General features: G+C 36.5%; 1 protein-coding gene across 1 annotated transcript in view; it reads left to right on the plus strand.

Moving 5' to 3' along the window:
- Positions 1-13,581, plus strand: part of LOC144432813 (radixin-like) — a 50,277-nt gene that overhangs the window by 24,371 nt on the left and 12,325 nt on the right. The window contains exons 4-10 of the mRNA XM_078121094.1: positions 2,184-2,279; positions 7,682-7,786; positions 8,816-8,985; positions 10,235-10,318; positions 11,498-11,644; positions 12,037-12,133; positions 12,934-13,097. Of these exons, the coding sequence (XP_077977220.1) occupies positions 2,184-2,279; positions 7,682-7,786; positions 8,816-8,985; positions 10,235-10,318; positions 11,498-11,644; positions 12,037-12,133; positions 12,934-13,097 (863 nt within the window). The remainder of the gene's footprint in view (positions 1-2,183; positions 2,280-7,681; positions 7,787-8,815; positions 8,986-10,234; positions 10,319-11,497; positions 11,645-12,036; positions 12,134-12,933; positions 13,098-13,581) is intronic.

Consider the following 13,581-nt stretch of genomic DNA (forward strand, 5'->3'; position numbering starts at 1 on the left):
ATTACAATTTCAAATTTACATCATTCAAGGCTGAACTAGGTGGTCAGTATGATGAACACATGGGTACTGTAGAAAATAATTCAAATTGCAGGTATTGAGATGATTGTTTGTCACCAATAGATATCAATCAAAAACTAGTTTATATGGACAGTTGATAAGTATTATGAATTGTTATATGAATGTGGTATGAATATTGATTTGATGGAAAACTTGGAAGTTATTGCAATGTAATGAATTTGCAAGTTATATAGTGTACTATATATATGTGTGTGTATATATATATATATATATATATATATATACACACACACACACACACACACACACACACACACACACACACACACACACACACACACACACACACACACACACACACACACACATGCAATATCGCGAACCATTCATTTCTAGCCAGAATATTTAGAGGAAGCTTAGCTTTTCATCGATGAGTCTCCATTTCTGTTTTGTTTAGCCACCAATGAAGAGGAGCCCAGTCTCCTTGAAGTATGCAGGTTAGAAATGTATCAATAAAAATAGTGAAAATTAGTATGACGAAGCTGATCTTGTAATATGTATTTGCATAGGGTAGATATACATATACATGTAGTTCATGATGGTATTACGTTTTGTGTTTATTGACAGGATCTTAGTATAACATGATAAATACATTTGTATAATGTAAATGTAAATACGTGTGTGCATTTTGAATACTGTAATTTATAGATATGACTAATAAACTGTTGTGTTCAGCATAATCACATTGTTACAGACTTTGAGGAATACCAGTGTCATGCAGTAATACTACTTGACAAGGGGTTGGCCTTTCAACTGGTATGTGATAAATAACACTTGTGTAGTGTCAAGTACAGACATGTAAATATAATATGGTAGACTTCTCCTTGAATACAAACTATGTTGTCATTTTAGGGTGTAATACAATATCAAGGAGAGGTTAGACACACACACTTGGCAGCTGTAACTTGTGCAGTATTATTAGAGTATTAAGAACAGTTTATGTGTATGTGAAGTGTAGTGTAGTGTGGCATTTTGATGACCCACTGTCGGACATATGGTAATCTCTTGTGACCTACCAAAATTGTGTGTCCCCCCTATCCCTTACTACATGTATGTGGGCACTTAGTAAGATATTATTACATTTGTCATTTTGACCTGTAACAACGTTTTCTTTTACTTTTTATGAGGTGAGCATCACACTGGTGCGCTATTATCTTTAAGGATTGTCTATGTATAAATCATATAGTAATCTGTAAAAATTGTAAATATAGATTATAACTCTTAAAGTGACCTGTCTGTGTTTTAGTGAAATGTTATTTATATAAGTACTGTAAATGACACTGTCTGGTGTATGGTACATGTAATTAGACCCAATGATTCAGTGCTGGTTTAATGATGTACAAAACAGGACATGGCTTATGCAGCTATGTATGTAGCCTTGGTAACAAACAAGTTTCATTTGTATATGGGATTTCATAGTTATGAATTGAGATGGTGGCTTTTTATCATTCAGTTTAAAATTACATACATGTAGTTGTACAATTTGTTTTGTGAATGAATAAATAGATCACCCCAAGATAAAATGTTGAATCAATTCCTTGTTTCAAATTGTAAGAATGATACTTGTTAGATAAATAGATGAATACTTGCACTAGTGTTTGTATTTGATTGCGTTGTGATTTTCTGCTGCATTTTCACTCTTTAATACTTGTGAAAATGCAGCCACAGAGAACACCACAAGCAGTGTGTGCCCTTGAAGCCAATTTGATGCGCCACTGACACACACAATTTCTAGTGACGCACCAAAATTTGATGTTCCCCCATCTCTTACTATGTGGTGACTCACAAGAAATGCCAGTTTTTATCATTTTGACTCACAACAACAAAATTTGGCTATCGTTAGAGGGCACACTGAGTCCACTAGTACTCCTGTAACCAGTTTACAGGTATTTTATATTGGTATTTAGTGTCATGGGTCTCTGATACTTAAAGTTATCAAGTCCACCATATATGAAGGATACTGCATTGTATTGACATCTTCTTTGAAAGAGACTTTGTTTATTCTATTTTTTAAGAATTATAATACTTCATTTCTTAAGATAATGTTAATTGTTTGATCCTCATCATTTATTTGTCTTTTTCTTTGTCTCTGTTTTATCTATTAGGTGGTTAAAACTATAGGTGTACGTGAAATCTGGTACTTTGGTTTGTCATATGTTGATAGCAAAGGGTATTCCACATGGCTAAAGCTAAATAAAAAGGTGAGTTGTACAATACCAGGATTTACAAAACACATGGCATCTACTACAGCAATGCTGTGTTCCTTTGTACCTATTGTGAATCACACTGTACATTCATGACACCCATAGTCTGGTGTTATCTGTGCATTGTCCTCAAGATCACACTGTAGTGTAGGGGTGAAGAGATGATTGGATGCCACGGGTAGCATCGATAGACTACCCATAGTGGTGAAAGTGCCCTATTGAACTTTTGGTTAAATATTGTTTGGTCTTCATATGCATGCATTCTGATTCTTAGTTGGTGTATTTTATACCAGCTTTTGCTTGGTTGCCATATAAGCCGTAAAACCATGGTTAGGTTAAAATGTCTAGGAATAGATAATGTCCCAGGCTATGCCAGCCAACAATTCAGTGTGCATCATACATAAAGACATGCACATAACAGATAAATCCTTCAGTTGCCCTTCAATAAAATGGTTGGGTCCTAGTTTACAGTCTACCATAGTCCCCATTAGGTTTGTCCAAATGATTCAGTCCCTGTGGTTAGGGTCAATCCTGATTGTGAAGTGCTATCAATGTCTACCCCTCCTATGGTACAATGGGTCAGCCCAAATCACATAATGTAACAAGGACCACCCCTTTATATAATAAATAAGTTCCAAAAACAACTTGTAACAGGGACCCCCTAGAGCAGTGGGCATTGGAAGGTCAAAGGTGAATTACATGTGGAATTGTTACTGGTGAAACAAAACATGTTTGTACAATGACAATGTAGCCCCCCCCCCCCCCCACCCACCCACCCCGAGATTCTTCATTGTGTATGCACCCTTAGTTACAGGTTATTAGACAGTTTGACATTGACTACAGATAACTCTTCTGAAACACTTCAAATGATAACCTTGTGGGTAACTGCAGGAATCATATATTGGTAGTTTGAGTGAGAGCTGTATGTAATTTCTCAGCAGTGTGCTTATAACAATGGTATACAAAGAACAATAGGGACTTCAGGCTAAATTCTACTATTCATGACAGTACAGTTTGTAAGAATCCCCTGTCCAATTTCATAGTCTGGTGTCTGTACAGAAGGAATCAGAATGTGATGTGTATGAAGGGAGAATTATTACGTAGTTAAGACGAGATTTGCTTAGTGTTTAACATAAGCTGGTACAGACATGTAAGCTTTCCAGCTGTTAACACATGCATGGCAATGGTGTCGACAACATATAATTATTTATTTATATTTATGTAGAAGATACATGTACACACATACTACAATGTGCATTGACAATTGACCATTATTTCTCAGCACAGTGTACAAAACAATAACTAACACAGAAGAGAATGGACTAAATATATAAAAGACTTGGTGGCTGTAGAATTTGTTCATGTATGTTGGATATGTACCTGGATGGGTACATGTATCTATGATCAGAATGTTGACCATAATATGTCCTATGTACTGATAATAGTAAACACATGACAAAATGGCCCATAGATCACGTACATGTACCGTGGCTGTCAAGAATTTCGTGAAGGATTTTTTGTTCATTTACAGTGGTCACACACTGCAGCATGTGAATGGAACTATAACCTCTTACCTGGTATGCTACATAACAATAGCGTCTACTAAACCATAAAATGTTGGAAGGCAAGAGGGGTCCTAGGTCAAGCTTTGTGCATGAGGATGGAAATTATCGTAGAGTCCTGAGAACTTTTAGAGTTGGCATATTTTATTGTTAGACCTGTCTGAGAAGAAATGTCTCAGAAGTTATGGGAACTGTCAAAGTAATACAGCTACTTTAACATCAGTGTTGTCTTGTGTTGTTGTTGAAGTTTCATACATATAAAATAGAGTGACAAATTGAAGAGGGGTCAGTCCTCTTGAAATATTGTATAGAAATGTTTGATTTGGAGTGATATCTGACAGAAAAATTGTAGTGTTATACATACAGTACTACTCTTAACAATTTGAGCAGGGTTACATCCAAGTTTCTTTTCTATGTAGCTTACTTATAGAAGCAATATGGTGTCACTTTTCCTTGGTACATGTATTTGTTTCCCTTCGTTAGCTTTCATTCTTGCTTGATTGTCAAGTGTTATTTGTGGCCAGTGGAACTGGTTGGAAATGTATGTACTTACACAGGACTCAAATAAATTTTTCCGTGGTAGTTCCAGTGGGCTACTGCTTTTTAGCCAGAGGATGGTGTCCAGTACTCCGGATTACATATTCCTGAACTGAAACTATAGGACTCCCATTAGAAATATATGTCATTTATAAATGTCCTTCAATCTTCTGTCTTCTTAAATTGTTGCCCAATTGTTGGTAGTCTGAGGCGATTGCTAGCTGCAAACTATGGTAGACACATGACAAGTAGTCTGTGGACCCAGCTGGGAGTATACATTAATTTTGAACCTCGCATGGAACAAGGTCCACAACCACTGTCAGATATGAATGGTAAATTGTATTATAGTCCTGTGAATACATCATCTATTCTGTTCTAGCATGTGATGGGAGGGGATAATGAGTTGACTACCTCGGCACACTGGTTTTATCAAATAACCATGTAACCTACTTTTCTACTACATACAAGTTGTGCTTTCCTTGTTATGAAAGACTAGGCAGGTCCGAACAACTAACTTCTTTAAAAAAAATCAAGGTAGCTGCAGTTCCTCAGAACCTGAAAATGAAAGTGTGTTCATGGTAGTATTGAAAATTGACAAAAATAAAATTGGTTGCTTACATCGTGGACATGTATTCAAGAATATAATTTTCCCCTGTGACAATAACAGTGGTCAGTGAGTGGCCACTGAATGGCCACTTAGAATTAGGATGTGTAGGATATGAAGTTAGAATTAGGATATTCATGTAGGATATGAATTTTTAGAGCATTTTTACGATTTCATTGTCATCCTATTTTTCTCTTAAAGTGACACAAGCTTGAGTGAAAATACTTATTAATAAATAAAACCACATTCCAATATAATGTTAATGTCAATACATGTCTTCTATAACATCACGCTTGTTTTCTGGCATTGTTAGGACAGTACAATACTGTGAGAGTACCTGTTAAATATGCAGCAAAACGTACGCCTTAATACGTATGAACTCAGCTTGTGCCCCTCTAATGTAAACCAAGATTGGGTTGGGATTTTACTTGACCAAAATAAATACTAAAGTGTAAGATTTCTAAAGGTCTATCCTATGTTGCAATCTAGAGTAAATTGAAACCCTAGTTGGCTGTAATTTGCCTTGGTGATGTGTGTTGGTGATAGGTCATGTTGAACTGACAACTGTGCAGAATATTACACACAAGTTAGTTTGTAATAGACTGTGACACTTTATAGTTTGTTAGTCAAGCAGCAAAGGTGATAGCTACTAGCAGAGCTGGTAACAATAGCCAGTTGATAATAAACCTTGGCAACATAACCATATATGGTCATGTCGACTCACTAGAGGTCAGTTCATACATACCTGTACTACCTGCCTACACTGTCCTTGACTTGGGGTCACACTTAAACAAGGGTTGAGCTTTCAAAAAGAAAAAAAAAAAACGCTTTGGGATCAGTTTGATATTTCTTGTAATGTCCATGATTTGTACAAAATGCTGAAGAAATTAAATGATGTTATTTTGAAGGTGGAAAGTGTGAAAGGGCTGGATTGAATAAAGTTTGACTTTCAGAATCTAAATTTCCAAATGAGGTCAGTAGAGATACAAAGTACACATAGAATTTTAGTAGACCAGCCAGTACATGTTCACATACCGTGATAAGACTGATGTGTGTGCTATGGTTGGCTATGTCAGTGTTTTCACTTTGCTTTTTGTGTACAATTTATTTTTCCAGTCCTAACTTCTAAGCCCAGTGTGGCTAAGATTTGCCAATTAAACCATTAAAATCATTACATTGTAAACAGATTGGATTCGATTTGTCAATTATTAAATCCCTTCAATTATAACTATATTCAATTGTAGAAATGTTGATGGCAAACATTCCTCAAAGGCACAGTTTATGTAAGGATTTAGATGAAAGTGTTAAAAACCTTTATCTAAGAGGGCTGTAGAAAAAAGTTAGTCCCTAATGAAAGATTGATACTTCTATGTAATCTTTATGGTGCCACTGATGAGATGATAAAAATGCAAGAATCTGGGATTGAATAATGGGCCATTAACTTTAAGGCTTGTTAAAGTTGACCTGGCTTGGTGTATGTGTTGTGATTGCAGGCACGCTGTATGTACGTATCCTTGTAAATATTTCTGCATTGGTTTAAACACAGAGGGCTAAAATTAGAATTACATACTTCCCCTTCCTATACACCTTAAGTGTTCTTTGCTATCGTGTGTGTGTGGGGGGTGAGGGGGGTGTACACGAAAAACTACAAGTTGGGAACAACAGGATAGAATTTAGAGAACTCCAGTATAATATAGGGGTACTTGAGTAGACGATCTACATTTACACATGTACTTGCAGCCTCTTAATAAAAATGTCTGTAACCTTCTCTACATGTACATTTTATACTCTGGAACCATTTCCATTTTGAGATACTTGATGTCTTTTCACGTAAGAAGGAAGGCATACATACAATACTCATGACGTTGGTGCCAGGCTACTTAATAATATAGGAATAGTAATCAAATACTACTGACTGTAATCAAACTATTGCATAGTTTATGATACTTGTACCGTATTAGATATAGTGATTTAGTACAGGTACTGTAACCTTCCCCTTTTATTCACTCCTCTGTATGTAGTAAGTGTTTTTGCTTGGGGTTGGAAATTCCATAATATAGGAAGGAAATCTTGTAAAAGTTGCATATGTTTCTATATCTTGTACTGTAATGTTGGGAGGGACAAAGGATGAAATCTGGCAAATGTTGCTATAGATTCTATGTCTTGTAATTTGGATAAGACAACCCTGGTAATTGGGGAAATCTCGTAAAAGTTGTATATTTTTCTATATACCCTGTACAGTACCTCTTATGAGGAACCTTGTAACAGAGGAAGCATATTTTGCAAAAACCTGTATAGATTTCTGTATCTAGTACATGTACAATCAATTTGGTGAAAAAACTAGGTCAAAACCTGGACATGTTTGGGAAATTTTTTACCAAAAACATCCATGCACATAGCACCCATTTCAAAGACACTACTACGTAATACTTGACTGTACGTGTAAAATCACTCTCTAGCAGTACCAGTCCATAAAATACCCAAATATGGAACATTTTGTACTTGACTTTAGAAGGTGTAATGTCAAACAATTCAGTCAACTCATTTGTTCCAAGTCGTAGTATAAATTCTTTATCTTACTCAGTAACTTGTAACGTATTCTAATTTATACATGTATGTTGCACGTACTAGTCACCCCTGCAGTTCAGATTTAGGGCTAAGTTGTAACCTACTGCATTCTCATTTATATGTTGCAGGTACTCAGTCAAGATGTACGTAAAGAGTCACCCCTGCAGTTCAGATTTAGGGCCAAGTTTTATCCAGAAGATGTGGCTGAAGAACTTATCCAAGAGGTCACAAAGGTGAGGTTTTGGTTCATGGCAAGGAATAATTGTTAGAGGAAGAAAGTGAACTTTTAAGGATCTATAACTACATTCAGAATATATATCTATGGTTTGGGAATTGATAGATTTGATGGAGATATGGGTGATGAAGAAGTGGATGGATGGAGGGAGGGTGGAGGGACTGACGGATGGGACGGACTTGTAGGTGAAGAGATTGATGGTGGGTGGTGGGGATGAGTTGATGAAGGGGGTAGGAGTGGATGGATTGCTATGCGATTTGAAGTCGATACTTATATATAGAATATAGCAAGTGTTTGAAGGGATGAGTTGATAGATTTGTGGAATTGAATGTAATGGGATCAGGCTGTATGGATGGATGCATGTACAGGTATGATGAGATGGAACAGGTATGATGAGATGGAACAGGTATGGTGAGATAGATGAATGCACAAGTAGGTGAAGTGATTGATGGTCAGTGGTAGGGATGAGTGGATGAAGGGAGATAGGGTCGGTTGGATTGTGGGAGAAAGGGTCGGATGGATAGAGGGAGGGAGGGAGGGTCAGAGGGACCAGGATTGATGAAGTTTCTAATTGATAAAGTATTATGTGAAAAGAAAAGTTTTAGACAGCGCCCTCTGGTGTGCATGTGAGGACCTCAAGGTTTGTGTTTCGCAGAAGAGCTTTTACAGGCTATGAGTATCCCACTCTATAGACCTGAACTGAAATCTGCGTATAGTGATATTGGGTACAGCTTTCCTGTTTGTTAGATCTAATGATAAACAGGCTATACAGCGCTCATACAAATGTTGCCAACAGGCAAACTGCAGTATCACATAGTGATTCTGACATTGAAGTTCAATGTATTGAAGGATGAATTAATATGAGTAGATATAAAAACCAGATATAGCTACATCCTGTATGTGAATAAATAGAATATAATCAGTCTACATTACAGTATGAATTAAACCATAGAATATATGTGACACAAATGAATGACTGGACTAATAAGAAGTTCTGAAAATGTGATGATATGGTCTCTCTTTGCAGCGTCTATTCTTCCTACAAATCAAAGAAGCTATTCTCACAGATGACGTCTACTGCCCTCCAGAGACTTCAGTATTGCTTGCATCTTATGCTGTACAAGCCAAGTATGGAGATTACAATGCAGACACACAAAAAACTGGTTTCCTCTCCAATGATAGAGTCCTACCCCAAAGGTGTGTATTGTCATGGCAATAAATACATGATAAATGATATTTAATAAATGCTCCAGTGTGCCTTGTAAACCAATTTGATGTGCCGCTGACACACAGCAATTACTTTTGACCAAAATTTGGTATTCCCCTATCCATTGCTATAGTGGTAACTCATAAGAAAATGCATTTTTCATCATTTTGGCCGATGGCAACATATTTTGTGTGGTATTGGATGACACTCTGCAGTGCTCCTGTCTATGCATACATTATGGAAGTTCTTGTGATAGCATGTATTACTGCGCAATTCTCAATACCTGCAATAGCATTTGACTTCATGCTAGAGGGTCAAAATAGAACAAGAATGGTAACTTCTGCTCCGTGCACTTCATGTGCATTATTATAATCATGCGTGCCTCTATAGTAATGCATGTGAAGCGCATGGAGCAGAAGTTATGGTGACATCCAAGAAATAGAATGTTCATTATACAATGCTCCGAGGCAGTGTAGTGGTGCTATTTTTCAGGTACCGAGAGTGATGGATGTGTGTGGATAATGGTAGGATGAGTATCTGTTTGATGTGAGGAGAGTTGACAATGTCCTTATTTGAAGGCACAAACACTGATATTTAGACACTATATATATATATATATATATATATATATATATATCTTGACAAATAGTTACCTGAACTGGTCACAGTCCTCAGTCTTTGTGATTGGATTATATGTTAAGTGTTTGTTTGTTAACCAAAATATGCCATACCACTCCATTTGATAATGAGATATATGTTGTTAGGAGGGATCATAAATGTTAAAATAGAATAATGACATCAATAGGTTCTGTTTAATGTGTAAAACATATTATGCACTGTGGCTTTTCATATTCATGGCAGCAGTTTCTAATTGATAAAGTATTATTTGAAAAGAAAAGTTTTAGACTCCAATTTTAGACAGCGCCCTCTGGTGTGCATGTGAGGACCTCAAGGTTTGTGTTTTGCAGAAGAGCTTTTACAGGCTATGAGTATCCCATTCTATAGACCTGAACTGAAATCTGCGTATAGTGATATTGGGTACAGCTTTCCTGTTTGTTAGATCTAATGATAAACAGGCTATACAGCACTCATACAAATATTGCCAACAGGCAAACTGCAGTATTACATACTGTGATTCTGACAGTGACATCGAAGACAATGTAAAATGTACACATCGTGTAGAGAAATAGTATATTCTGGTGTTGTAACTGTTTTGCCATTCATATTTGTATGTTACAGAGTTATAGAACAACACAAACTAAGCAAGGAACAATGGGAAGAGAGGGTGACAAACTGGTACGCTGAACACAAGGGAATGGCTAGGTAAGTCAACAGTTATAACAAGTATACATTTTGTAAAATATATTGTTCATGCTTCCAAGAATCAGTAGTTGATTTTCCGGTTCCAAGATGCATTGCTCAAGAGGATGTCACTTATGTTGTTATATTTAGTTTTGTTTTTTTATTACGGTTGACATAATTTTCATTTTGAAATGATGAAAAGACATGCTGACCTCTTTAATTTGAGTGATTTTATAGAACAAAGACTGAACACCATAAGTGACTGAGAAGAATTTTACAGGTGAACACAAAGTACCCTCAGGTGATAACTATCCCCCAGAGCATTGTGTGTAAACTCCTTTGGGCATTCACAATACACACAGCCTTGTATAGAGAAATGCACAATGCATCTTGGAGAACCGGTAACAGGTCTATAGGACATTAGCTGCCATCATTGACTTTAAGTGTGTTTGTTAATTTAGTCCATAGCTGTTGATATTACGGAGCAGTTTATTGGAAAGTTAGATATCTGATAGTGTGTCTGAGAAATGCAGTTACCTTGGAAGGGTAAATTAAAACTGAATGTGGCATTTTGATCTAGCTGTTGACCTTGATCAAGCAGTGATTTAGGTCCGTAGTGAGTGAATCCAAATGTCGTTCATTCATTTCTAATTTCCCAAAGTAACTATATTTTATTACCCAAGTTTTGTTTTTCTTAGCCAAATTTTGATCCTCACTAGAGTTGGGCTTTTTAAACTGTTAGAAGTCAAGTTTATGAAAATTTGACTTTGTCATGAAACTCTCTGTGTAACCATTATGAACAGTTCAGTATACCAGGAAATAATAAGATGTTATTGCCCATGCAGTATTTTTCTTCGTTTAGCCAAGGAAAATACAAGTGACCTAAGGGGCCCTTGTTGCTACGAATTGTGAGACAAGTAGTGACAAAACCCTTAGGTCATAAGTAGAACGTGAAATATTGGAGAATAATATAACTATACCTTCTCAAGCATAAATTGTGGCAAAAAATTGGGGGAAATGATGGTGATTTGGAATGTTTTGACTTATATTTTGAACACCGCAAAACCAGTGACATAGACACGGGTTGCGATGTAGAACAACCAGGCTATATAATCCATATATTTTGTTCAAAGACAATAAACATGGTTTTGAGTATGGTATATTGTTCAATGCATTTATGTAAATTGTATTTATTTTCAGGGATGATGCAATGTTGGAATACCTGAAGATAGCCCAAGACTTAGAGATGTATGGTGTCAACTATTTTGAAATCAAGAACAAGAAGGGAACTGATCTTTTCTTGGGTGTAGATGCACTTGGTCTCAACATTTATGAACACGATGACAAGTGAGTAAAACTTTGTCATAATATCATGGACACCTTAAAGTGGCCGTATGGATGAGGATTGGGTATTAATGTTGGATTTTTAATTTATAAGACAATGTTAGCATGATTTCTACTTGAAAAACCAATGTAAAATAACATATGCCAAGTCCTTGTTTGTAACTCAAGAATTTGGAAAAAAAATGACAAATGTGTAAAATGTTTGTTATTGTACTTACATTCCAATGTTGATTTATTCTCAACCAGCTAGCTAACTATATTGCCACCACTAGAGGGAGCTGTTTATTGTAAATGTCCATTCCAATGTAGATTAACTCTCAACCCAGCTGGCTAGCTATATTGCCACCACTAGAGGGAGCTGTGTAACTCAAATGTCTATTGTTGTCTCAATGTAGGTTAACACCAAAGATTGGCTTCCCATGGAGTGAAATCAGAAATATCTCTTTCAATGACAAGAAGTTTGTTATCAAACCAATTGACAAGAAAGCACCGGTAAGCGTCTACAACTACTAAATTGAGTGGAATTTTGTTTATAAATCATTATTAGATAGAAATATTTTTCTGTTGTTTATCAGAAAAATAAGAAAATGAATGTGGCAATATAAAATGTTCCTCAAAGTATGGATTGGTCTCAATTTTTCATGGAAGGTTTTCCACGAAAGAAATGAAAATTAGCATCATGAATATAGCCATCTTTCTTGAAGTACATGTTGTCACTAGGATTGTGAAGGACAATCCACTATGTGGTCTTTAAAATAAGGACACGGTTATGTTTCGCAGAAGAGCTTTTACAGGCTATGAATATCCCATTCTATAGACCTGAACTGAAATCTGCGTATAGTGATATTGGGTACAGCTTTCCTGTTTGTTAGATCTAATGATAAACAGGCTATACAGCACTCATACAAATATTGCCAACAGGCATGAGAATATAATAAGTACAAGAATTCCAAATTTTACAATATTGTAAGTGTTGTCCTGTAAATGAAATGATGTGTAAACGTTCGTGCAATGCTAGACAGAGCTGTATACAGAAAGTTGAATGAATAATCTAGATAGTCTGGCTGTAGCCGTACACTGTATTTTGGTTTGGCTAGGTACAGGAGGTGTGCCCTAGACTGTAAAATACATTATGTTGTTCTGCCCCACCAGGCTTCTCAAATCAGCAAATGCTCTCAGATACTGAGATAGGGTAGCACACCCCTTGCAGAGTAGGAATGGTAAATGTTAAAGAGTTATACAGGTGATACCGCCTTTCCTGTCTGACAAGAGACATTGTTTTTCTTTTGTAGGATTTTGTATTCTATGCACCCCGACTAAGGATCAACAAGCGTATCTTGGCCCTCTGTATGGGTAACCATGAACTGTACATGAGAAGACGAAAACCAGACACTATTGAAGTACAGCAGATGAAAGCACAGGCACGTGAAGAAAAGTTGTCTAAACAATTAGAAAGGTCAGTAACCCATGCTTGTTACTTTCTACTCTAGTGCTATCCTTCATCTCTCTCTCTCTCTCTCTCTCTCTCTCTCTCTCTCTCTCTCTCTCTCTCTCTCTCTCTCTCTCTCTCTCTCTCTCTCTCTCTCTCTCTCTCTCTCTCTCTCTCTCTCTCTCTCTCTCTCTCTCTCTCTCTCTCTCTCTGTGTGTGATATCCACACTAGCTGTATTCATGGCTTGTTACATGATCAGCGGTACTGGTCTCAAGTGCATCAGACATGCAAGTCTTGAATAACATAGTGTAGAACCTTTACTGGGTTGATTTTGACTGTGTCCTCTTGCCACGTACTTAGTACTAGCAGTTTTAATAATAGATCCAATTCCTACCAGTTTTTGTCAGTGATAAATTGTATGTCACATCCGTCAGTGTAGTTAATCTTAAAAGTAGGTGGTAATATCTAGGAATGAGACTCATAAATCTGCCCAATGACGGAAAAGTGCTG

This window comes from Glandiceps talaboti, chromosome 3 (assembly GCF_964340395.1).
Source record: "Glandiceps talaboti chromosome 3, keGlaTala1.1, whole genome shotgun sequence".
In the NCBI taxonomy this organism is placed as follows: domain Eukaryota; kingdom Metazoa; phylum Hemichordata; class Enteropneusta; family Spengelidae; genus Glandiceps; species Glandiceps talaboti.